Source organism: Eubalaena glacialis, chromosome 5, assembly GCF_028564815.1.
Source record: "Eubalaena glacialis isolate mEubGla1 chromosome 5, mEubGla1.1.hap2.+ XY, whole genome shotgun sequence".
NCBI classification, from domain to species: Eukaryota; Metazoa; Chordata; class Mammalia; order Artiodactyla; family Balaenidae; genus Eubalaena; species Eubalaena glacialis.
The window spans coordinates 74,444,200-74,470,899 of NC_083720.1; the positions used below are offsets into that span (position 1 = coordinate 74,444,200).

At 39.2% G+C, this 26,700-nt stretch overlaps 1 protein-coding gene and 1 pseudogene across 1 annotated transcript; both read right to left on the reverse strand.

The window, feature by feature from the left end:
• Positions 1-3,316: 3,316 nt before the first annotated feature.
• Positions 3,317-23,669, reverse strand: SGCB (sarcoglycan beta). Its single transcript, XM_061191386.1, has 6 exons — positions 23,589-23,669; positions 16,975-17,184; positions 10,400-10,585; positions 9,551-9,742; positions 9,086-9,217; positions 3,317-5,750 (listed from the first exon to the last, which is right to left on the reverse strand). The coding sequence occupies exons 1-6, from the start codon at positions 23,655-23,657 to the stop codon at positions 5,547-5,549; spliced, it is 993 nt and encodes a 330-aa protein (XP_061047369.1). The 5' UTR covers positions 23,658-23,669; the 3' UTR covers positions 3,317-5,546.
• Positions 14,754-15,228, reverse strand: LOC133092476 (ATP synthase subunit ATP5MJ, mitochondrial-like; annotated as a pseudogene).
• Positions 23,670-26,700: the final 3,031 nt, after the last annotated feature.

Consider the following 26,700-nt stretch of genomic DNA (forward strand, 5'->3'; position numbering starts at 1 on the left):
CAAAAAACAATTTTAAGAGTAGATGAATAACTTTTTTGTGATTTGTTTTAATTACTAAATTCCATTAAAAAATCGGTGTGTGTACAAATAACCCCATTACTCGGCACGTAGGTTTACAACAAATTGTCCCTTCCGTTCTGTTCCAATGGCAAATGGCACCACTCTAGTTCTCATCACTAATCTGCAGTACTAGAATGGGCTAACTGGTTTTCCTGTCACTGCCTTTCAATTTTCCTTCTTGATTCATCCAATGAAATTCCAAAGGGTTACTTCCCCATAGTACTGTTTTCCCATATCGTATCCTCATTCAGAATCCTTAAAGGGTTCCGCAGTGCCTACAGTCCAAATCCCTCAGGTTGGCATCCCAGGCTTTGTATTATTTACTTTACTTTATGAACTAGTTTTAAACGTACATGAGCAACTACAAGATGGGGCTTGTGCACCTCTGTATATATGTAGATCTCATGCAAAAATTAGCTTTTAGTTCACTCCAATTCCAAGCCCAATGCCTTTTCCTCTCCTCAGTCCAAATCCTACATATGTCCTTCCAGATCCATCACAAACCCTATGACCTGAAGACCCTTCTTCCTGCTTTGGCCTCTATTTTGTTCAGAAATCTTTCAGTAAATATTTATTGAATGAATGAATGCATGTTAGTAACATTCAGTTTGACAGAATATCAGTACTGTCCTGTATTGCTATTGCTTTGCATTGCGTCTGTTTTAAACAGCCCAAAAGACTATAAGCTCCCAGATGGTAAGGGCCATGTTTTCATACATACATACATATATATATATAACTTCCCCCCATGTTTTACATGTTTAATAGTCTTTAGTCTGTCATAGGACTATGCTATCTATATATCTCTATATAGGGCTATATCTGTATCATCTACCTATCATCTATTTATCTCATCTATGTATCTATATATTTTCCCCCATGTTTTATATTTTTAATAGTCTGCAGTCTGTCATAGGACTATGTTCTGCTTGGATAAATGAATGTATGCAATGGATGAAATTTACCATGTAACTTTTTAAACTTTGGTTTCATACAAGGTCAAATCTGCCATATTTTGAAAGGCATCTAAGTTCCGGTACAGGTGGCTGTGAACTGCAAAGGTGCCCTACAGCATGGAGGAGTGATTTATTTTTAAAGTGTGCCTCTTATGCAATACCAGAAACTGAATTAATTTGTAGAGTCAGAAAGATATTTGTTACCATATTCAAAGCTGCAATCATTACCTATGTAATTATATAGCAAGCTAATGTAACAACCTCAGCAATGAAAAAAGATTCATCCTTCACAGGCACACCACAATACTGAAGAGAAACACGTGGCTGAAAAAAACTTCTTCTTAAGGGGACTTAAGTAAGATTTTCAAGGACCTGATTCTTTCTAAGTTGAAGAGATTTATCTATAGCTAACAGGTTTGAGTTCAAAACAGCTAGATAAGGATAATCTTATATCATAAAGTGAAAGGTATTCATTTGTAAATTTAAAAAATATTATATATATATAAAACAAACTTATATGTATTAGGTAAGGAACACCTGAGAACTCCAGAAAAATTTTCTGAGGATATTGGAGACAATTACGTGGAATGTAAATCTTTAAATGGACATATTCAAGCTGAAGTATGAGGAAGCAGAAATATTGGGTGTGTCAAACAGTGAGATAGGGAGAAAGCAGTAGAAAAAACAAAGTAGAAAGGAAATGAAGAGTTCATTCCTATATAAAAGAAAGAGAAGTTACAACAGTTACAAGAAAAAAAGCAGGAGAGGCTAGTTTTGCTAAGATGTAGAAAGAACACAACAGTAACACCGTTTCTAAGGCATACCTTTGATCCTTAGGGATTTTTCAAATGGGTCTCTCTCTGAATCAAGCCAGGTGGGGATTTTAGACTTGGGCCTTTGAGGCTCCACCCATCTGCCCTGGAGCCCGCCCTGTGGCAAACCTTCAACCCTTTCATCTCCAAGCTCTGGCCTCTTGCAGAGGTGACAGCGACAGACAGCGTGGTGCACATTCCCCTGGGATACTGGGGGAAAAGCCAACAGAGAGAGGCCTTCTGCAATGCAGAGGGTAGGACTTTCCAGACTGGGTCTGTACAACTTCTAATTTTGAACTCCAGGATTCCAGAGAGATTACATAAATACTGGCAGCGTCCAATTCTCAAGCTGTATTTACATTCAGCACATTTATATGAGTAAGTAGAAACCTGCTAATATTTTAACAACTAAAAAATTAACAGCAAACAATTTTACAGAATCTTTATTGTAAACAGAGGTCATTAATACTTATTACAAACTGAATCAACTGAAAGTCAAATTGGTAACTCGACACATTTATAGGCTTATTTTTGTATGGCATAATTTGTAATCTTTGCCCCCTCAATGCTTTAAAAAAGATTACTAAAATTATCAGCATTTCAATGTTCTCTCTTTTTTTTTTGTCAAGTTTAGCACCGTAACATTCTCATGATCTTTAAAAAAACTCGCTCAAAAACTAGGTAGAACTTCCACTTTTCATTCAAAACTATCACACACAATTTGTTTTTTCAATGCAAAAAGAATACAAATAAGTATATTTTTAAATATTACAGAGCACACATACAGTCCCTACTGTGTATAGTTTTGCATTCTTCCTACCTGCCCGTTAGAGAGCCCCTAAAATACCTTGCTTTCATTTCATTTGTCCCCCATGTCATTATAATCCACCTCTAAAGGACTGTAGTTATTTAAACAAGCATGTGTCTGCCCCATCTCCTGGGATCCTGTCTTTGTCCTCTACCCCCCCCAAGTCTGTTGCTTGTCATATCAGCGCTTGATGGAGGGGAGGAATGACAGCAGAAGAGGCAAAATTAACAATTCAGTTTATAGAAAAATAGCATCTTATGGTGAGAATGAGTAGCTGAGGCTTTACTGTTATGCTAAACAGGTCACAGGTAAAAATGGACAGTTTGTTCTTGTTCTGCTTCCCAGGGAATTTCCCAGGTCTACATTTCAATGAAAAAGCAAAAGCTACCTGTAAAGTGTCCTAAATTACTATACCTGTTACCTTAACAATCAGTTCTGTGAAAACATCAAAATATTCTCTCATGTCCAAAGCACTTAATGGAGATGTATCAAAAACAAGTATTTCTCAAAGAGGAGTAAAAATAGAGTATTTCATGAATTACATTCAATAAATAATACTTTGTAACATAGTGTTCTGTGGTTTTTGTAAAAATATTTATCTAAACAAACTTTCAAAACAAATCTAAATAGAGCAGACAAGTAATGAATGTAAAATTTACAAATACACTGAGCATCTGAACGAATATTCCAATGGATTTTTTCTGAACATTATTCAGATATTAAATGATACTGAATATATTCATATGGGTTCTGAATATCACGACAACAAATAACACCCAGAGGTCATAAATTTCACTCTCTCTCCTTTTCTCTTCACTTAAAAAAAAACTTCACTCAGTAGTGGGTAGTAAGTCAATCTCTACTTTAGTATACTTTAATGACTATTCATAATCTCTAAAGTATTTGGTTTTTCTATCAGAGAGAACTGTGACAATATTGAATGCAAATTTTTTTTTGTATTGATTTTCTTATCTATATAGTTCAAACTGGCAAGGACAGAATATTATACTTGAATGCAGAACGGGGCCTATGATTTATCTCTTCTGCCTATTTTACAGCACACTACTTTGAGGTCTCTCTTCCTGATGTTGTGTGTATCCTAATAATACCAGAGAGTTCCTTTCAAGTCAACTATAAAACACCTTAAAAATCAACTGGCTTACATAGCACAAGGAGATCAGCTCGGTGTTTTGTGACCACCTAGAGGGGTGGGATAGGGAGGGTGGGAGGGAGGGAGATGCAAGAGGGAAGAGATATGGGAACATATGTATATGTATAACTGATTCACTTTGTTGTGGAGCAGAAACTAACACACCATTGTAAAGCAATTATACTTCAATAAAGATGTTTAAAAAAAAATAAAAAAATAAAGCAGTAACATGTAGACAATAAAAAAATTGTGCCAATAAATTTCAAGTTTAAAAATCAAAAAAAAAAAAATCAACTGGCTTGAGGGTTGTAATACATTATAACGGGTGGTGATGTTAGGAGCAGAGATCAATCTTATACTTACGTAAAAATTACTTATATTATTTCCTGCATTAGTACCCTTTCGTCCAGTGCTTCCTGACTTTTTTCAAGGTATGGCACATATTAAAAAGGGTAATATTCGTCTGGCTTGCTGGGGTAAATCCACCAGCCATCCTGGGCCAGCAGGACTCGTCTGGGGCATGGCCTCCTCATTTCCCACTGTGCTGCCCCGAGCGCTGAGGGTATACATATCTTGGCAACCCTTTTACCCATTCAGGTACCCAAGTTGGGAAACAGGGGTAACCCACAACTAGGCCAATTTGATCTCTCTATAGTATATTTTGGAATTGGCTTAAGAAAATTTAAAATCTGACAGTGATTGGTCAGTTTTTTGACTGAGGTTGATTTATTTTCTTTTAATTAGAGTAAGCATACCTGTTTTGTTTGATTCTTATCTGCCTAGGTAAGTCTGAATTAGTCCTTGTTCATCTTTGCAGAGTTTTAAATAATTAAAACTCCAGCGCAGATAGTGAAAAGAATGCGGTATTTAGAAACAGGTCCATCTAGGTTTGAATCACACCCGAATTCCAATCCCAACTCTGCTATTTCCTCTGTAACATTAGGCAAGTTTCTTAACTTCTCTGAACCTCAGTTTCCTAACGGGTAAACTGGGAGAACAACACCTGCTTATAGAGTTGTGGTGAGAATCAGAGACATTCCATGTGCAATGCCTAGGACAATGCCTAGCACTGTAAGATGCTCAATACATGACAGCTATCATCATCTAACAGTTAAAGCTGAGATGGTGCTTTAACTTCTACCACATTGCGAGCACAATATTTATCAATATTTAATGAGTATACATTCTATTAGAGTATTTTCTTCCTAGTGCAAAACTAAGGAACCATAGTTTCTTACTAACTCCCATATGCGAAGTTCTTTAATGACCTCACTTGCATGTGAGAATATGGCTGAAGGTCAATGCACTAAAAATCTGTCTTTCCTCTTAGAAGCCAAAAGACAGAGCATGTAACATTTACTGATGGTGTACCTTTAAACATCTTAAGTGGGTCTATCCCCATTAGTTACCAAAAGCTTACTTATAGTGAGTCTGAACAGTTGCTTCAGCCCTTTAGCCTTTAGACAAGGAACAGTGGCATTTTAAAAACACTTCTTTAAAGATTAATATTGATTGTATTCACTTCTCTTGTTTTAGAGAACTGTAAATTGAAGATCAGTGCAACTTAATGAAATGTATTAGAATTTAGGCTCTCTGAGACTATTTTAAACATGGAGACTATATAATAGATACAGTAGTGCTCTGCAGGTAAAATAATTACGAGTTATCACAAACTCTGTAAAAACATGATTTGCATGCCTACTCTGAAAAAAAAAAAGTCAAGTCACGATATGAACCTACTGACGCCCTCTCGGGTTCTTCTAATGAGTGTCTCCACAGGGGTTGTCTGAGGTCTGGCAGCCCATGTTCTGGCCCGTCACCTGTACTTTGAAGAGGGTTCCGTCAGCGCACATACAGAGCTTGTAGCGTACCCAGTCACCGCCCCCAAACTGGTCTCCACTGGAGGAACTAGGGAGGCGAGTTGTGCTGACCACCACAGTTCCATTCAGGATGATGCTGTTTTCCTATCAGGAGAAAACTCATATGGCTTGTTTGCATCCACAAGTAGGGGGAGAACAAAATTAATAAACAAAAGTCACTGAAATTTTAGCAAGAATAGAAGGCAGCAAGAAAAAGTCATGACCCAAACAACAACAACAGAAAACCAAAACCAATCAAAATTCACCTAGTGACCTCTTAGTAATTGTTCACAATGTATATCAGTACACTTGTTAACACAATTTATTTCTCAATTAGTTAAAAATTATATCAAAATTCCTAAGTGCACAATAAGACTAATACTGATAAAGTCTCAGATCATTTTCATCTATTACTTCCTAAGAGAGTTTTAACCAAGCTACTGATTGATAAATTTCTGACGATAAGAAGAAAAAGACTGTTTTTCTCCTAGAGGAAAGTAATTTTAATTTCCAATGTTTTTTTGTAACACCATAAATGAAGATTCAAACCATACAATTTTGAAGCCCAGGCACTCAAAGAAAACCACCTGGAGGTTCTCTTCTTCCAGCCCACTATCCCAGGAACATTCTAGTATTGCAGACCCTCTCTTTTTCGAAACTCCGAACCCTCTCTCTCCCTTCTTCCCTTTTCTTCTTTTCATTCATTCAGCAAATAATTATTAAAGGTCTCCTATGTGTCAGATACTATTCTAGGTGCTGGGGATGCAGCAGTCAACAGACAGGCAAAGTCCAAGTCCCCATTTACTGGGGAGGGGCAGACAACAAACACCTGAAGAGGTAAAACAAACAGGACATCATCTGAGAAAAGCAAGTCAGGATAAGTAGAGAGATAGTGACCAGAGGATGGTTAGGGAAGGCCTCTCTGATAAGGTCACAGTCTGATGGAAACTGGATGACATGAGGGAGAAGGGCATGTGGGTAACTGGGCAGAGGAAAGCACATACGCAAAGGCCCCAAGGTGAGGACGTGCCTTGTGTTCTAGGAACAGGGAAGAGGCCAGAGTGGTTGAAGGACAGAGAGAGGGAGTCGACTGGTAGGTAGGAGATGAGTCAAAGAAATAACTAGGGGCCAGACACATAAGGCCAGGGAATGGACTTTGGATTTTATCCTGAATCAGATGGGAAGCCATTTGGAAGGTTCTGAATAGAGAAGTGACGATCTTTTAAAAAGGATCGCTCTGGCTGCTGTACAGAGAACTGAATACAGGGGTGAAAGACGAAGCAGGGAGACCACTTAGGAGGCTATTCTAGCAGTGCAGGCAGGAAACGATGCTGGTTTACACCATGGTGGTGGTGGTGAGAATCAGCCAGACTCTGTACATCTTCTGAAGGTAGAGCCCAAAGGCTTTGCTGATGAACTAATGGGTACCATTTAACAAGATGGGAACACTGAAAGAAATGCATGTTTGGGGAGGGAAGGAGGATATGAAGACTTTAGACTTGTTGAGTTTGAGATGCCTATTAGATATTGAAGTGGAGAGGTAAGAAGGCAGCTGGATATGTGAATCTTGGTTCAGAGGAGAAAGAAGGAGTTCCAAAGTTGAGAGTCATCAGCTTATAGAGGGTACTTAAAGCAACGAAAGTTGATTATGAAGTAATGGAAATGGCTAATTGACTATGTAGTGATAGTATACGGAATTTTCAAATTTTGTTCCAACACTGCCATCTTGTGGTTATGTAATTTTACTTTCTTTAAATTGGTAAAGTAGTTTTTTTTTTTTTAAATTGAAGTACAGTTAATTTACAATATTGTGTTAGTTACAGGTGTACATCAAGGTGATTCAGTCATATATATATTTTTTCAGGTTATTTTCCATTATAGGTTATTAAATTCTTGTTGCTTATCTGTTTTATATATAGTAGTTTGTATCTGTTAATCCCATTCTCCTAATTTATCCCTCCCTGCCTTCCTTTCCCCTTTGGTAACCATAAATTTGTTTTTAATGTCTGTGAGTCTGTTTCTATTTTGTATATAGATTCATTTGTACTGTTTCTTAGAGTCCACATGTAAGTGATATAATATTTGTCTTAGCAGTTTTTTTTAAAAAGCAGTTTGATTGATAAAATTCTTTCTAATGACTAGCCATACACTTAAAAACTAACCTTTGATATTAACTGAATTATAAAGCTAATTATCTTTTCAATACTGGCTTATTTTTTTTAACTGTGGAGAAACTGATATGTGTGTATATGTATCTCAAAGTACGTCATATTAACAACAGGCAGAATTTTCAGGTAGAAAAAAATAAAAGATTTAGGTGACTTGCTAATGGCTATAAACAAATCAATCACATCTCTTGCTGCTTTTGAGTTTCTGATGCAGAGAACAACAGCCCCACTGTGACCATTCTTCAACACTATTATTCTCTGAGAGGAATGGTTTCTTTCTACAACGTATGTAAACAATACTCAGCATTACTATTGAGTTTCTGGCAAGAATCACATTTTATGTTCTTATTTATTATTTAGAGATTGGAACATATTCTTCATGGGGAAAAGATATTTACGAAAGTGAAAGAACTTAATTTTTTAAAGTTTTTTCCTTCAAGAACTATGATTAAATTTTTTAAAAGGAAAGAACTATTTTATAAGTCCTTAGGTTTAACTTTTGTCATTTAATGCTTAGTAAAACAAATTTAATTAGCTTCAATTAGGTAGCATAGAGCAGGTGCCCAAAGACATTTTGAATAAATATACTTTGACCAGAATTGTAAGCAGGTAAAATGTTTTCGAACTTATCGCTCCCTTATATGAAAAATGTTACTTATTAAAGTTCAGATATAATCTGTGAGGCACAAAGAAAATTTTACTTTTCAACAGGTATAATAAAGGCAAAATCTTTTTCCTTTACAATTAATAATAGATGTATACATAAAAATACATTTAATATATTTGCTAATTGATTTTCACATCACTAGACACAAAACCCATGAAGAGATGTGAAAAATCTTTAACTGAAAAAAACCCTATCAACTTCAGGGCATGCATACTGAGAATTCTCTTTTGGAAGCTTTTTGCTTGCTTGTTTGCCTTTTAAAATAACACAGGCATCATTATGCAAAAAAAAAAAAAAAATTTAGAAAATAACAGGCAAGCAGAAATAAAATGAAAATCATCTGTTACCCTGCTACCCATAACTAACCATTGTTGACATTTTGGCATACCCTTCTAGGTTGCTATAAACATACACATAATCTGAAAAATAAAAATGAGATATTTCACAGATTGTTTTATAACTTTCTTTCACTTCATAATCCATTTTGAACATCTTTCCATGTCCAAAAAATACAACTACATTATCATTTTTCATAACCATTTTTCCACATAAGGACTTATGTATCCAAGAATCTAATAATTCTCTTAAAATCAAAAAATACTCACAGCCTTTAACTCCATATTACCACCCATGTGAAATTCAATGGTTTTGCCCATAATGAATACTCCTTCATTTCCACGCACAATAGCACGTCCATCAACTTTTATATTTAAATCACTAGTAGCATTGCTGGTAATCTGAAGATTAAAAAGAAAAGTAGTGATGAAGAGTTTCTACATTAAAGTGAGGATTATTATTAGAGATAGAGGAGGAGGCGTTTCAATGACAACATATGAAAGGCAAGTGTTTTAATTCACATTTTACACATGTAAAGATAAAGAGAGATGATTTGATAACGGTCACATAAACTAGTTGATGACAAATCTAGAACTAATCCTTTCCGCTGCTCTGGAGTCACTTCTTTCACAGCATTTTATCAGTAAAGCTGCCCCTGCCCTCCCACCTCACACACTTTGTAACTTTAGATAATAATTCTCTTCCATTAATAAAGCAAGGAAAATAAATCATACCCTTTCAGTAGATGCTTTTTGAACATTCAAACTTTTCACTCCACTTGGCAAACGAAACTCATGAGTTTCATAGTCTGTGCTGAATAAGATATTTTGAGTCCTTGGGTCGAAAAACTGCACACCAATGTCACTTATAATAGAAGTTTTGTTCTTCTCTACACTGAGCTTTGTTGTCCCTTGCTGAAAAACAATCTTCAGAAAAACACTTTATCATGAATACATTTTCGAACAAGACTGCATCCAAAATTCATCAAGAACATTATAAAAAAAACTCTACAATAGCAGGCTTAACTCCTAATAATTTTAACTGCCTCTCTCTGACTCCCTCCACCCACTTGGGAGAAGAGTCCTTTAAAACGAGGGCTTAACATGCTTATTTGCTGTAATGCTTGGCAGACACAGATGGTCGCAGAGCACAGGGACCCAGAGCTAAGACGGGCAGGGGCAGTAAGGTTGCTTCCTTGAGGTTCTGGTCAGTTGAAAACCTACGTTAGAGTAGCCACTTGACAGGGGCTGCCACTGACTAGACTGGCATATTCTCTTCCAGACTCCCAGAGAGTAGAGGGTATTTTAACCTGGGAAGGTGCTTTTTAAAATGGTTTCCTCATATGGAGGAGAAAAGAGTAAACTATGTATTCTTACAGTAATTATACTTATCCCAGAAAATGCTACCATGGGACAAAATCTAAATATTAAGAAAGTATCTAACATTAATAGATGAGAAGACCAACAATATTATTAAATATATTATGAATTTTCTCTAAAGGAAAATATCCATTTCCAGTAATCAACTCTAGGTTTTTATGAAGAATTTTTCTCTAATGTTCTTCAATTAATGTGGTTACTTACAGGCTGGTTGTTGCCAGTGATGACTAAATTTTCATTTTGCCTTCCTCCTACTGTGCTCTTATAAAGAGGATGTATAACTCCCATGTCAGATACTTGTTTAAATCGAAGCAGACCACTTTCATGAAACTCCATGCTGTCACAGCCATTTGGTCCAATGCGAATCACAGCCCAGATAACAAGTGTTACCTAAAAAAGAAATCAAGCCCACTGTTAATAGGTAGCATACATTTAACATAATCAGTAAACAAATAGGAAAGATAGTTGCCAAAGGATTAAACTTCCTAAAATGTTTCATCAATGAGATGAACACATCAATTGGGTTTCCACTTACAAACAAAACCAATTTTATTTTTATCAAGGTATTACATACCAATAACTAAAGTCAAAAAGTGCTAAAGGTTCTATAATAAAAAAAAAAAAGAGCAGTTTATTTCTTCTACCTCCCCTATACCTCGTCCAGGAACAACCACTTTCAACAATCTTAGCTATTTCGTCTAGAATTTATCTCCATATTTCTAAATAATAAGTATATGTTATTTCTTCACTGATCAATTTTAGGTTGTATCTATCAATTTCCTATTTTAGCAGATGAGAATTTTAGCTCATTTATATTTCTTCTCCTCCAACTCCAATCTCAAGTTTTGGTTATATCCATGTTCAGTATTTTCAGTATTACAACAATATAAATATTGTTCACTGCTAAGCCAAATACTGTACTATGATGGCAGTTCCCTTCTTGTACTTTGTGTCTTTCAGAGTTTAATATTTGTCCTTCTTTCATTTGCTTAGTTTCTTTGAAAATCAGACTAAGTTTTTTCAAACTCTCCAACATTTCCATAAAATGTCTCTTAATAAAATGTTCTAAAAGTCCAAACCTCCCAGAAAATGTATTAGTTATATTTTCCTCTCCCAAAAAATCTTTCTGGAATGAACCCTCATCTTCTTGCTCCAGTCTGAGCTCCTGCCCTCTGGGTCTGTCGCATGGCTGTAATCATGAGCTTTCCCTTCACTTTCATGCTGGAACTTCCTTTCGTCTTTCTCCCATGCAGGATACCCAGTTTCCGGTATCCTTGTCTTCAACATTCTCGGTTTAGTACCATCTTTTGGTATAGCACATTGTCCCGTGGCTTCCTTAGAAAGAATGTACGTGAAGTAAATATTTTTTGAGAGTGTGCGTGGCTAAAACAATGTCTCTATAATTCCTCACATTTGACTGATAGTTTAGCTTGGTATGCATTTCTAGATTTGAAATTATTTTCTCTCTGAATTTTGAAGGTCCTTGCTTTCTTGCCTTCTAGTTTCCAGCACTGCTTTTGACAGGTCCGATGCCACTCTGATTTTGTGTTCTTTATACAAAACCTGTTTTTTTAATTCTCTGGAAGATTTTAGGATCATCTCTTTATTCCTGGTCTTCTTAAATTTCATAGTAATAGCCTTGGTGTGAGTCTTTTTTTAATGCATATGCTGGATCCAGAATGGTAGTTTTCAACCTGTCCTAGGTATCTTTCTTGATTTATTTATTTGATAACTTTCTTCCCATTGTGTTTTTTCTTCTCTCTTTCTAAAACTCCTATTAACAGAATGTTCCTGGATTGATTCTTTAATTTAGTTGAACTTTGTGGAAGATTTTCTTTTATCTTCCAATGTCTGTCTATCTATCTATATCTATCCATCCATCCATCCATGTATGTGTATTTCTATGAGTTCTTCCATATTCTTTAACTGCTTCTGTTTAATGGCATGGTATCCTTGTTTAATGGATGCAATATCCTCTGACTTCTCTGAAGCTATTGATTGTGTGTTTTAATTTTTTAAAGTTTCCTGTCATTTGTTGCCTTTTCTCCACTTCCCTGAATTCCCACTTTCCCCATGGTTTGGGTGCTTTTGGTCTCAATCATTTCTCAATTCTGGGAGCTTTCCATAAAAATCTACTGACCCCTGGTGGCTCTGTGTTCATAGTTAATGGAGCGGTTATAAAAAGTTCAGGGAAAGTTCTCTGGGTGGGGTGGCACTTGTGACTGACAGGCTTCACAGTAGGGAGATTAGGTGGCTTTTTCACAGGGACCTGCCAAGTGTATCTTCAGGTCTTTTCTCTATGTTCTTCAGTTTCTCCAGAGCAGGCTATTTTATCTCTTGCTGGGGGATGTAAGCCTGGTACAGGGAGCTGGAGGTGGAGGATGAGGATAAGGGAGCCTCAGTGCTCAGGATACAGACCTTCCTGCCTTCAGTGTGGAAACCCATCCCTACTCTGCTCTTGGCAATATCCTCAGGCAGAAAGCATCCCCTCTGGTTCAGTGTGGGGTTAGGAGGGCTGGCTGCCTAACTGCTGCCTGGAAGGAGAGGGAGGCTGGGGATCGCATGCCTCCTTCTATGGACTTTTCAAACAAGCTCTCTGTTTTCAGTTCCCCCTTCACTCCTGCTTTTCAAGGCACTTGTACTCCCAGTTCCTGAGGCTTTTCAGGATTCTGCAAGGCACTTCCACCAATGCCCCCTGCAACCCTCTCCCCCAACATGCAGTTTCTCTTCTCTGGTAAGGTATTTGCCACTCCTCCTTTTTGTCTTCATATATTACGGTTTAGGATTTCAGTTGCCTCCCACTTTCTTCCAAGATATTTCTGGTTCTTGACATTGTCATCTTAGGATGAGCTTTTAAAACAGAAGGGGATGAAAATGTCTTTTTTTTTTTTTTTTTTTTTTGCCATCTTAACCATAACTTTCCAAAAAAATAAATTTCTAGAATAAAATAAATTCAGAACATGTGCTCCTAGTAAAGCTATTTATAGTATCAGCTCTTTTTGATTTAAGTGAAGAATTAGACACAAATGTTTTGGATGTACATAAAATACAATGGACTGGTTTGAGAGTATTAGAAGTAAAAAAATACAGTAGTAAGTGAAATTACGTTAGAACTGCTGCATCCATGTTCATGATTGGTCTCAGGGATACCAATAATCACTCTCTGAAAATATCTATCCACACACATGCCAGAGGGGTTCAGATTTAACCCTCAGGTAGTTACAACCTTGGATTAAAAGTCTTCTTCTTTAAGAAAGCAAATATTTTGGAAAAGTTGAGTGAAAACAGGAAGGAGTATATTTTTAGGAGAGATGAAGGCAGTAAAATCATCTTGGCAAAGGTCTCTTCTATTGAGTTGACTCTAACCTTTTAAAAGTTAAGTCTTTTATTTTTAAAAATTAATTAATTAATTAATTATTTAATTATTTTTGGTTGCGTTGGGTCTTTGTTGCTGGCGAGTGCGGGCTACTCTTCGTTGCAGTGTGCGGGTTTCTCATTGTGGTGGCTTCTCTTGTTGTGGAGCATGGGCTCTAGAGCACAGGCTCAGTAGTTGTGGCGCACGGCCTTAGTTGCTCCGCGGCATGTGGGATCTTCCCGGACCAGGGCTTGAACCCGTGTCCCCTTCCTTTGGGGAAGCCCTAAAAGTTGTCTTTTAAAGGAAAGAGTCTATGAACATTTTTTTCTAAATAAAATTAGTGCATGGCAATATTAACATACTAGGTTTTCATATAGAAAATATTCATTAAAATTCAATAAGAAATAAAACATATACAGGCATACTTCAGAGAAATTGTGGTTTTGGTTCCAGATAACAGCAATAAAGCGAATATTGCAATAAAGCAAGTCCACAAAAACTTTTTTGGTTTCCAAGTGCATATAAAACTTATGGCTACACTATACTGTAGTCTATTACGTGTGCAACAGGATTATGTCTAAAAAAACTATGTATAGGGAATTCCCTGGCAGTCCAGTGGTTAGGACTCGGCGCTCTCACTGCCGGGGTCCCGGGGTTTGATCCCTGGTTCAGGAACTAAGGTCCTGTATAAGCCACGTGATGCGGCTGAAAAAACCAAAAAACCAAAACCCAAGAAAACCAATGTGCATACCTTAATTAGAAAATACTTTTTTGCTAAAAAATGCTAACCATCACCTGAGCGTTTAGCAAGTTGTAATCTCTTTGCTGGTGGAGGGTCTTCCCTTGACGCTGACGGCTGCTGACTAACCAGGGTGGTGGTCACTGAAGGCTGGGGTGGCTGGGGCCATTTCTTCAAGTAAGACCACAATGAAATCGGCTGCACTGACTCTTCCTTCCATCAACGATTTCTCTGTAGCATGTGATGCTGTTTGATAGTGTTTCAGCCACAGTAGAACTTCTCTCAAAATTGGAGTCAATCCTCTCAAATCCTGCCACTGCTTTATTTAATTTCTTTCTTTTTGTTGCGGGTATCTCACAGGTATGTCTATTCGTGCTCGAGGACAGCAGCACTGCTACAAGTGTGCATGATGTCCCACATTCCCACAATACAGCCAGACTGACATCCCATCCAAGTAAAGCTGGTTAATGATGACCATGAGCAGGCGTAGGACTGGAAGCTTTCAAGGCTTTACTTCTTTTATCAGCACTCCTGATTTTATAAACGATGAAACCCATCAACCCCACTCGGACCCAAATCTCCTGGTAAACTTAGGTACAGCAGGGCTTCACGGAGATGCAAACATTCTTAAGGCTTGGAAGCAGCTCAGGCAGCCCCTGCCACTGGCTTATCAACTAAGTTTATGTAATATTCTAAATCCTTTATTGTCATTTCAATAATCTTCACAGCATCTCCACCAGGAGTAGATTCCATCTCAAGAAAACACTTTCTTTGCTCATCCATAAGAAGCAACTCCTTATCCTTCAAAGTTTTATCATGAGATTGTAGCAATTCAGTCACATCTTCAGGCTCCACTTCTAATTCTAACTATCTTGCTATTTCTATCACATCTGCAGTTACTTGCTCCACTGAAGGCTTAAACCCCTCAAAGTCATCCATAGGGCTGGAATCAACTTCTTCCAAACTCCTGTTAACTTTGATATTTTGACCTCTTCCCATGAACTGCTAATGTTCTTAATGGCATCTAGAATGATGAATCCTTTCCAGAGGCTTTTCAACTTACTTCACCTAGATCCATCAGAGGAATCATAATCTATGGCAGCTATAGCCTTAAAAAATGTATTTCTTAAATAATAAGACCTGAAAGTCAAAATTATTGCTTGATCCATGGGCTGCAGAATGGATGTTGTGTTAGCAAGCATGAAAACAACACTAATTTCATTGTACATCTCCATCAGAGCTCTTGGGTGGCCAATGCATTGTCCATGAGGTGTAATATTTTGAAAGAAATCTTTTTTTTCTGAGCAGTAGATCTTAACAGTGGGCTTAAAATATTCAGTAAACTATGTTGTAAACAGGTGTGCAGTTATCCAGATTTTGTTGTTCTGTTTATAGAGCCCAGGCAGAAGTAGATTTAGCATAATTCTTAAGGGCCCTAGGATTTTCCAAATGGCAAATGAGCACTGGATTCAACTTAAAGTCACTGCCTGCCTTAGCCCCTAATGGAGAGTCACCCTGTCCTTTGAAGCTTTGAAGCCAGGCGCCGACTTCTCCTCTCTAGCTATGAAAGTCCAAGATGGCATCTTCTTCTAATAGAAGGCTCTTTTGTTTGCATGGAAAATTTGTTGTTTAGTGTAGCCACCTTCATTACTTATCTTAGCAAGATCTTCTGGATAAGTTGCTGCAGCTTCTACATCAGCACTTGCTGCTTCGCCTTGTACTTTTATGTTATGGAGACGGCTTCTTTCTTTAAACCTCATGAACCAACCTCTGTTAGCTTCGAACTTCTTCTGCAGCTTCCTCACCTCTCTCAGCCTTCAGAGAATTGAAGAGAGTTAGGGCCTTGCTCTGGATTTGCCTTTGACTTGAGGGAATGTTGTCGTTGGTTTGATCTTCTACCCAGACCAGTAAACCTTTCTCCATATCAGCAATAAGACTGTTTTGCTTTCTTATCATTCATATGTTCCCTAGAGTAGGACTTCTAATTTCCTTCAAGAACCTTTCCTTTGCATTCACAACTTGGCTAAGTATTTGGCGTAAGAGGCCTAGCTTTCAGCTGATCTCAGCTTTTCACGTGCCTTCCTCACTAAGCTTCATCATTTCTAACTTTTGATTTAAAGTGAGGGACACCTGCAACTCCTCCTTTCACTTGAACACTTAGAGGCCATTGTAGGGTTATCTCAGGTAATAGGGAGGTCCGAGAAGAGGGAGAGAAATGGGGAACGGCCAGTGAATGGAGCAGTCAGAACGTACACAACATTTATCAATTAAATTCACCATCTTACATGGATGTGGTTAGTGGCAACCCCCCAAAATTACAATAGTAACATTAAAGATCACTGATCACAGCTCACCATAACAAATATACTAATATTGAAAAAGCTTGAAATATTGTGAGAATTACCAAACTGTGACATGGAGACTGAAGTGAGCAAATGCGGTTGGGAAAATGGCACCGACAGATGTGCTTGATGCAGGGTTGCCACGAACCTTCAATTTGTAAAAAATGCAGTGTCTGCAAAGTGCAATAAAGCTAAGTGCAATAAAACAAGGTATGCCTGTACAGAAAAGCAGAAAGAGGGTCCTCAAAGAAATGATAGGAAGAGAGTCCACGATTTGACTAAAAAACAGAAGAAAAATTCCCCATGGTAATTAAGAAAAGAATATTCTGTACTAAATACTCACAATTAAATTGATGACAGCCAGAATAAACAGGAGGATAATCACACAGATGGCTAAGCTGCCCTTTCTCCCTCTCAGCCCCGTTTTATGCAGGCGATCTTCATCAATTGGAATATACCCGGCTTTAAAGTTACTGTTGTGCTCTTTATTGACATTCCTTCTTTCAACAGCCTTCTCACGCATGGACTTCTTTACAGGACCATTGGAACTTGGCTAAAAACAAAATACAACACAATGGAGCAGCTATACCCTATCTTTTTGATGCATTTATTTGTTAGGTGCAAATTCATAACTAATGAAAGCTGAATTGGTTAGTGATATATTTTCCACCAATAAACCTCAAGTCATGTTGAGTTGCAGGCTCCAAGTAAGGACATGACTGTGCTGAGAAGGGTCAGAGAGAAGAACCTTCAGTGTGACCATCTGATAACATATTTCCACTGTCTGCTTTGAATAGTCCCACCGTCAGTAAACTGAACAGCTAGCTCATTTGGGGGAAGAGTTAACATACACATTCTGCAGTGGGTAATCTTGTTTTAATGAATGATTTATAACGATTTGTTTAATTGTATATAGTTTTTCATTTATATGAAAATAATTTGGAAAGGCTAATACACTTTATTTATCACTCCAATTGGCTAAAGTTAACATTATCCTAGACTAGCAGTTTTCAAAATACGGGCTGGGAAGCCCTGGAGGGGTCCCCTGAACTCTTTCAAGTGTCTGGAGGGTGCAAATTATTTTCAAAATAACACTAAGATGTTATTTTCTTTTTTTACTCTTCTTCTCCCACGAATATGCAGATGACACTTGAACAACATGGATTTGAACTGCATGGGTCCAGCTATACGTGGATTTTTTTCAGTAAATATACTGGAAAAAAATTTGGAGATTTGTAACAATTTGAAAAAACTTGCAGATAAACTGTGTAGCCTAGAAATATCAAAAAAATTAAGAAAAAGGTGTGTCATGAATGCATAAAATATATGTAGATACATAAGTTTAGTGATATTTAATATAAAATTAATAATGCTAGTTTTCTTACTGTTTTATAACTCTGTTTTCAAAGAATTACATTACTGTACAGTCTCTCTCTCTCATAACTGGAGAAATTGTGTATCAGCCTATCATCCCATGCAACTGGTTTTTAAAAAAAGATATTATGAATATGACTGTGATACTCTATGCCATAAAAAATTTTATTACGATCCTTTCATTAGTGTATAGGTTAGGCTACTGTGAAGGAATTGTACTGATTACATGAGGCTACTGTAAAGCAACCATACTGCTGCTTCTTCGTTATCAATGCATGAATCGTTATGCATGTAAATAAATATGAATTTCTTTTCCAAATTATCTTTTCATTTTTGATGTCCAGAGTTAGTAATATGTATAACATCTACAGTGTTTTGTACCATATAAGACAATATTGATGTAGGTGCTGACAGATGATTCATATTGTAAACAGACGACATAAATTTATGGTATCGATAAAGACAGTACAGTACTGTAAATGTATTTTCTCCTTCCTTATGATTTTCTTAATAACATTTTCTTTCCTCTAGCTTACTTTATTGTAAGAATACAGTATATAACAAATATAACATACAAAATACATGTTAATTGACTGTTTATGTAACCAGTAAGGCTTCCGGTCAACAGCATTCTATTAGTTTAGGTTTTGGGGGAGTCAAAAGTTATATGTGAACTTTTGACTGTGTGGGGATCAGCGCCTCTAAACCCCCGCGTCATTCCAGGGTCAACTGTACAGTGAAGCTTCCAGAGGCTACATGACCATATGTGATGACATCATTGCTCTAACAGCTAATGGAATGTGTGTTTGTATATTCCTGTGTTTACAAAATTTCTCAGTTTTTATTTCTAATATGGTAAGTACCAACAGATATAACCCACATAAACAAAAGCTCTTTGGGATTCTCAGTCATTTTTAAGAGTATCAAGAGGGGGACTTCCCTGACGGTCCAGTGGTCAGGACTCTGCCTTCCAACGCAGGGGGTGCGGATTTGATCCCTGGTCGGGAAGCTAAGATCCCACATGCCTCATGCCAAAAAACCAAAGCACAAAACAGAAGCAATATTGTAACAAATTCAATAAAGACTTTAAAAATGGTCCACATCTAAAAAAAAAAAAAAAAAAAAATTAAAAAAAAAGAGTATAAAGAGAACCTGAGACCAAAGAGTTTGAGAACCTTTGACTTTCGACTATGGTTGAAAGACATTTTAGGTAATAATCTGGTATATCATGAACACAAAAGGATGGAGTAGAATGGAATACTGCCCAATTTTCATATTTTTCAGAGCTCTGAGAAAATTAATTTATTGAATAGGCATTTATTAAGCACTTTATGCTTAAACACTAATACTATAAATAAGAATACAAAAGAAATATAGGACAAGATCCTTATCCTCCAGATATTACAAATGTGATTTGGGTACACAAAACAGTTAGCAATGCAATAAAATGCTCTGTATGTTCAGATGCCAAAATCAATAGTTTAGACAATACATGCTGTGGAGTTCATGGGAGAAGAGACAGGAGGGCTTGGAGTTGTCAGGGAAACCAGAAGGAGTAGGTGGGTCAAATCTGGCAATGAAGGCAGAATCAAGTTGGAAATGGAGGATAGGTTGTGAAACTTTTTGGACATCTGGGTACAAACTCTAGTCTTTATGTCTGCTTATTTGGGAGTCACTGGAAGTCTCCGAAGATGAATGACATACGTTTCAGGATGCTAAATGTGTGGGCATTTGTAGGAGACACAGGAAAGAGGAAAACCAGCAAGTAGGCTGTTGGGATGTTGTAGTAATGGAGGCCTGAAGTATTGAGGGCCTAAACTAAGGTGGGATGAAAAAGGATAGATTTAAAATATACTTCAAGAGAAGAGTGAAGTGAATTTGTACCAGGTTAAAAAAAAAGCCCCTCATGTTTACTGAATGGTGATTACTTAAATATGGGGAAGGAAGCAGGGAGAAGATTTTACACATGTTGCATTTGAACTGATTGAGAAATAACCACCTGCTTTAAAGGCAATGGGAAGGATGGGATGGGGTATTAGGTCGGTCAGGACTAGAAATACAGATTTGAGAGTCTTCACCTTCAAGGTAAATTAAATCTATGAGACCACATCAGTTTGCTGTAAAAAACGGTATAGAGGAAGAGAATAAAGAGCCCAGGATGTACCCTTGGAAAACTTTAAATGTGCAGGAACAGTGGAAAATGAGAAATACAAGAAAACTACGGATGTGCAGTGTCGCCGAATTTGTCAAGAAGTGCCTCTGTGAGTTTCAAATACGAACTCTGAGTAGCAAATTGGTAAGTAGGAATAGTCCTGAAAGGATGCCAGCATGTATGCATTTATTTTCGAGTCCAGAAAGACAAAAGTGTTAAGACAGAACACTAACCATAGGATTATGTACTGTCGGAGGAAAATTGTGCTTGTTCTTGTTGTTGTTAGAATCTCTCCATCCTCTCCTCACAACAATTTGCAGGAAGACTTGTATGTTTGATGGCAGAGGGAAAGATGCCAAGAAGGGCAAAGGTCAAAGATCTCAGAGTAGGGCAGAATAATGAGGGAAATAAGATCTTTCAGGAGATAGGAAAGAAAAGTGATAGTACAGGAGAAAACAGTCTTAAAGGGTGGGTTCCCACCTCATTGAAATGGTTCACACCAAGAAGAGAAAAAAAAAAATTCTTCTTTTCCCTGGGGATGTAAAAGGCAAGGTCATCTGCCAAGAAAGAGTGGAGAGGGCAGCTGGAATCTTATTGTGGTGGCAGGGGTAGCAGGCTGGTTGAGGGCTTATGGAAAATGGAAAAAGACAGGAATAATCATTGTGAGTACTGTGGCAGACAAAAATTTTTTAATTCCACAAAGCGGTAAGAAAGGCTCTGTAGAAGATAATTCAATCTACTCAACAGATGTAACACAAAACAAGTTGCTGAATACAGTTGTGTAGGTTGTATATCTGCATGAGGTACAACAGCTATGAGGGTGCACTGACACTCAAACATTTTAGAGTTGAATATGCATTTTGACAGCCGAAAGCAGTAAAATACCTTAGGGGAAGTGTGCTTGCTTCTAATTTTCACAGACACAGTATGGGTTTATGACAGTGCTAACAGGTGAGCAATTTAAAAATCTTAGCCAGAGTTTGAATATAGGTCTACATAATAGAGAGACAGGGCAAAACTTACCCTCCTGAGATGCATTCTTTAATTTTCTCTGCCAATTCATGTACAGTATTATATTTCATTTGATGTACTTACCATTTATTGAGGAGTTACTATATGTCAGATGCTCCAGACTACCAAGATGAGCAAGGCAGAGCAGCTACCCTCAACAAACTTACTTATAGGCCAGCAGAGTAGACAGACAGGGTCACTAGCAATTGCAGTTCAACATGGCAAGTGCTGTCGTACAGCAATGCACACAGTACTGAAAGAGTGCATAAGAGGAATGCCACTCGACTTGGCGAGCAGGGGCATCAGTTGAAGGTTTTTAAGAAAAGTTGGGGCTTAAGTTGAATGTTGAAGGACAAACAGGAGTTAGCCAAGCAAAGTACAGAGAAAGGCATTCCAGGCAGAGGGAAAAGCATGGGAACTTTGAGTATAAGTCATCTCTGCAAACTAATTTTGGTAGCTTTATGTGGATGGTGAAGAGGATGAGTATAGGAATGGGACAAAAATTGAGGTGAGATGTGGTTAGGGGCTAGAAAATGAATGGACATAAGTATCACATCAAGAATGATGAAGTTTATCCTGAAGGCAATGGGGAACTACTAAAGATTTCAAATAGGTCAGTGATATAATCAGATCTGCACTATAGCAAAATCAAACCAAAAAGAGATGAACTGGAATAGAAGAGTTTAGAGATGGAGATTTCAACAGCAGGTTTCTCTAACAGTCCAAATGAAGGTTTGACTGAGCTTTGGCGCTGCAGATGAAGAGAAGATTGGGGAGAAGCCTTAAGAGGTAGAACCTAAAGGACCTGGTGATTGACTGGATTTGAGTGTGACTTAGAGGCATCTACGATGACTCCCAAGTAGGACCCGCTACATAATTTGTGGGGTCCAGAGCAAAAAGAAAATGTGAGGTCCTTTGCTCAAATATCAAGCTTGGGACAGCAGAGCATTAAACCAAGTGCGGGTCCCTTCTGAGTTCCCTTGAACCCGCCCTGCTCCCAAATTTGTGGTGAGGTGAACCAAGTGAATGGATGGCTGTAACCCTTTTAATGGTGAATATGATCCAATCCAACATTTTTGAGCTTGGGGTGCCTGTGGAAAATTCAGTTAAGTTCAGGCTGGAGACATAAACGCCTAACTCTGAAGTAGAGATTGAGGGATGGATCAGATTGCCCAGTGCAGGTGTAAAGCAAGAACAGAAGTTCGGTGGAACTTGAAGAGCATCAACAGGTGATGCAGATGAAAAAAGAACCATCTAAAACGGGCACTGATGGGAAATCAGGAAAGCCAAGGGACAATTTTAATCTCAACAACTGCAAGAAGCTTTGTCTCCTTTCAATTTCACTCATTCCTTTAGATTTTATTTTATTGTTAGGACCTGTAGCTTGCCTACCATCTTTGGCTGATTTTTCTGCATTTATCTGGCAGTTTGACTTTAAGCTTTGAAGGCAGATGTCATGTCTTTTATTTTTTATGTCCCTCAGAATGACTGTTCCAGTGATATCTATCTACTATGTCTCTAAAAGCTGTTAATTGCCTAAGAAAATCTTTCCAGTTCTGGAAACAGAATGTTGGCTACTTGACTTTTTTCAGCAGTGTTGAAGAATGAGACTTTCCCAAAGAAATTATCATACCACAGTTTCTTTTTAAAAGGAAATAACAGTTAAGGGGAAAAAGTGACTATCAAAATTATTTTTATTATAACAAATCACCCTAGTAACTACAGGTATGTATGTATGTGTGTGTGTATGTATGTAAATGTGCATGTGTGCCTATGTATAGCTTGCTTTTTGTAAGAAAACAGCCTTTTAAACTATTATTCTAAGTTACCCGTTTACAATGCAGATCGGGAAATACTTGATAAAGCATTTTAAAAAATGATTTTAAACCAACTGGATAGGAGACAGTTTTATATTGGTGACTGTCTCCAAAAGCCAAAGCGGGAGGAGAAACGTGGATGTCAGCATATGGGGATGGCACACAAGAAGGGGCTGCAAGCTGACACCCAGGCAACAGCTGAGTGTTTCTTGGCTGGTGTCAGGGGAGGCTCTTGGATCGCTGGCTGGGGTTATTTTTGCCTGCATCTTCGCTGGCCACCGAGCAGGGCATGTCCCCGGCAAGTCCTGGCCCAGGCTCCCGGCTGCCACGGCCGCCTCCCGGGCCCTCGGGACAGCGACCCCTCCTCACCCCGCCGACGGACAGCCAGGCCAGGCCGAGGGCCGGGGCTGGCTCCCCCTTCTCCGCCCCGGGGCCCCTGCCTGGGGTCCCGACCGGCCTTTGGCAGCATCGCGGACTGCGGACAGCTCCTCCCGCCCCGCCCCACCCCGCGGAGTCATCCCGGCCGGCCCTAGGAGGGTCCCGCCGGCAGCACCCCCGCCTCCGCTGGCCCTCCAGGGCCCGGCCGCGGCGGGGCTCACAGACCTGCTCGGCTGCCGCCACCGCCGCAGCAGCCGCCGCCGCCGCTGCCGCCGCCGCCGCCGATGCCGCCATCTTCCAGCGCTGGCCGCCGCCGCCGCCGCCACCGCCGCCACCGCCCTCCCCGCCGCGGCCGCACCCCGCGCGCCTGCGCCTGCGTCCTAGAGGGGCGGGAGAGGGCCCAGCCCCTCACCGCCCCTCCCCACCTCCAACCTCGCCCCGCCCCGGCAGGGAGGTTCCGAGCCCGAGGCTGCCGCGGGGGCCCGGCGCCCAGGCGGTGGCCTCCGGGCGCGTCTTCCCACGCACTGGGATTCCACGCGACCTCGGGCTGCCTCTGGATTCCTCCAAAAGGGCGCCCTCAAAATACAGAAGACGCCTCTCCGTTTCCCCTCCATTCCCCGTCACTAGGGGCTGGTGCCATCCCGAGTCCTCCTTGCTGCACGGGCCGGGATCTCCCTGGAGAGAGGAGAGTACGCGTGGACGAGGAAGGAGGTGGTGATAATGTGGCAAAAGTTAACAAGTTGCCGATTAGGTAGCGAAAATCTTGAAAACCTAGACCCCTTAAGAGGACATACAATCACTTCAGGGATGCTTCTTAGCTCTGGAGGGCCTGTGAAGTCTGATGCTTTTTTCTGTAGTATTGGAGGTGGGTTGGAGATAGTGTCGATGTATCTCCTGGGGAACCCGATTTAACAGATATTTGCTGCACATCAGGAAGCCACTCAGATACACAAGTAACTCGAGTACACATTCCTTGTTCCCAGTCGAGTCAATATAATCCAATAATCCTCTTATTTAAAAAAAAAAAAAAAGAGGGCAGTGGCAATCAAGGCGCAAGAACCGTTCCAAGAACTGTTCCTCAGGTAGCCGAAACCAGTTCTCCTAAGCATCTTTGGGCCCTAGGCCTGCCTAATTCAGCAGGAAGCACCAAAGAGACCTACCTGCTGGCCAAGTTTTCCTTTCTCTGGGAACTAGGTCAGTTTTGCTTTTCGATGACTGGAGCTGTTGTTTCGGTCTCTGCCTACTTTATTTCAGAGGATTGCCGTGAAGTTTAAGTCAGACACTCTCTCACGTGGTAATTCCCTCATAATCTTTTCCCTTCTCTCCTCTGGTTTCGGCTACTGTCAGTACCTGCCTGGTCATCAGTCTCTGCCTATCCTTTCCCAAATGCTGGAACCAATTGATTTGCATCTCTAGGCTCACTCCTGCCTGGATCTCTAGGACAAACCTCATCTTAGGCAGGAAGACTATAAGTTATAGCCCAATGCTTTGGCAGTCAGCAGTAAGTCTCTTTGAATAGTCTTGACTGTGGTCCCAATTATCCATTCAGATAACAGGGCTTTTGACTGATCTTTATTTCCTGTCTCCAATTCTGGTCCTGTAGTCCTTACTTCCTATGCTTTGCCTTTTTTCCCTCTGCTTGGAAAATCCTTCTCTTTTTTTCTGGCAAGCACACTCTTATACATCCTCCAAAAATCCATTCAAATGTCGCATTCTCTTTAAAGCCTCCCCAGGCGTATGTGCAGTTTTAGCTGGTCCGTCCCTTAACTCTGCTCCTAGTCTTCTACACGCACTTTAGAGTGCATTGTATTCTATTTTGTTAACCTGTCTAATTTCATCTAAAAAACAGGGAGCTCTATCTGGAACGCCCATATCTCACTCGCTCTTTTATCTCCAATGCCTAACACAGTAAGGAAACTTAATAAATGTCTTAGAAATATGCCTGATACCCCAGTTTCTAAGACCAGCAGCCCTGCCTTGATTTTGCCAGCCTCTCTCGCACTTGGGTGGTGAGATACCTGATTTTCCTAATGCCAAATTCCCCTTAGGCTATCTGAGAAAAAAATTACCTTCTCTTGGATTCCTCCTTGCTGATCTCCAGCTCTGTGAAAGGACACCTCACTATTCTCCTTGATGCCAATTACTGTATAGTCTTTAAATTCACTCATAAGACCACAACTTTAATGTAGGTCAGTCCCAAATGCATTATCTTCAAGCTTTTTTTTTTCTGAAATAATATTTTACGTCCAATTCTCCCAGCAGTCTTACGAGATAGGTCATGTTATTCCCATTTTACAAATGAAGAAATCAAGGCTCATAGAGGTTAAACACCTAACCAAGCTTTCAACTACTAAAGAGCCAGGATTGAACCTAAGTCCACTTGACTAAAGTGTTTGCTTTTTCTACCATATCACATAACCTTTAATTCTGCACTGCCTTTTGCCTGTTACATATTATTAGCATTTAGAAGTGCAAAGCAGAGCTCCCCAAGGCTAGAGTACTAGTCAGAACATAGAGACAGTTATCCATTCATTCACATTATAGTGGGTTAAATAGTGTTCCCCCCGCAAAAGATATATCCAAGTCCTAATTTCCAGTACCTGCGAATGTGACATTATTTGAGAATAGGGTCTTTGCAGATGTAGTAAAGTTAAGGATCTCAAGATGCAATCACTCTGGATTTAGAGTAGGCTGTAAACGTAATGACTGATGTCCTTATAAGAAGAGGTGAGCGGGCTTCTCATTGTGGTGGCTTCTCTTGCTGCCAAGCACAGGCTCTATGCGCGGGCTTCAGTAGTTGCAGCACGTGGGCTCAGTAGTTGTGATGCACGGGCTTAGCTTCTCTGTGGCATGTGGGATCTTCCCAGACCAGGGCTCAAACCCGTGTCCCCTGCATTGGCAGGCAGATTCTTAACCACTGCGCCACCAAGGGAAGCCCTTACTCTCTCTATTTAACTGTATTGCACCAATTTGCTATGACACCCATTTGATACTTAGTAACACATTATCTTGTGTTATTTTACTTTTCGTGCACATAGATTGTGCTCCTGGGTAGACTGTAAGCTCATTAAAATGCAGGGATAATGTGTTACTACTTCTGTGTTGCCCCAAATCCTGGACACATTAGGAACCAAGTACATCATATGTACTTAGTAACTTTGATGGGTGACTATGGGATTAATTTTTTTCTATTGGGTAAAAAATATTACTAGCACCTAAGTGTTGCTGATGTGTGCACATGCATTACAATTTCCTTTCTTCAGGGGGATGGAGGAGGAAGTAGAGGAAGGTCAGTGTTTCCATACAATTTTATATTTACCCTATTGTAACTTGTCAC

Coding starts and splice junctions, on each gene's coding strand:
- SGCB (XM_061191386.1), bottom strand. CDS start 23,657: ATGGCGGCATCGGCGGCGGCGGCGGCAGCGGCGGCGGCGGCTGCTGCG. Junction 10,586..16,974: donor TGGCTGTCATCAATTTAATT/GTGAGTATTTAG, acceptor TTTCTTTTTTAG/GTAACACTTGTTATCTGGGC. Junction 9,218..9,550: donor AAAAAGCATCTACTGAAAGG/GTATGATTTATT, acceptor TTTAATCTTCAG/ATTACCAGCAATGCTACTAG.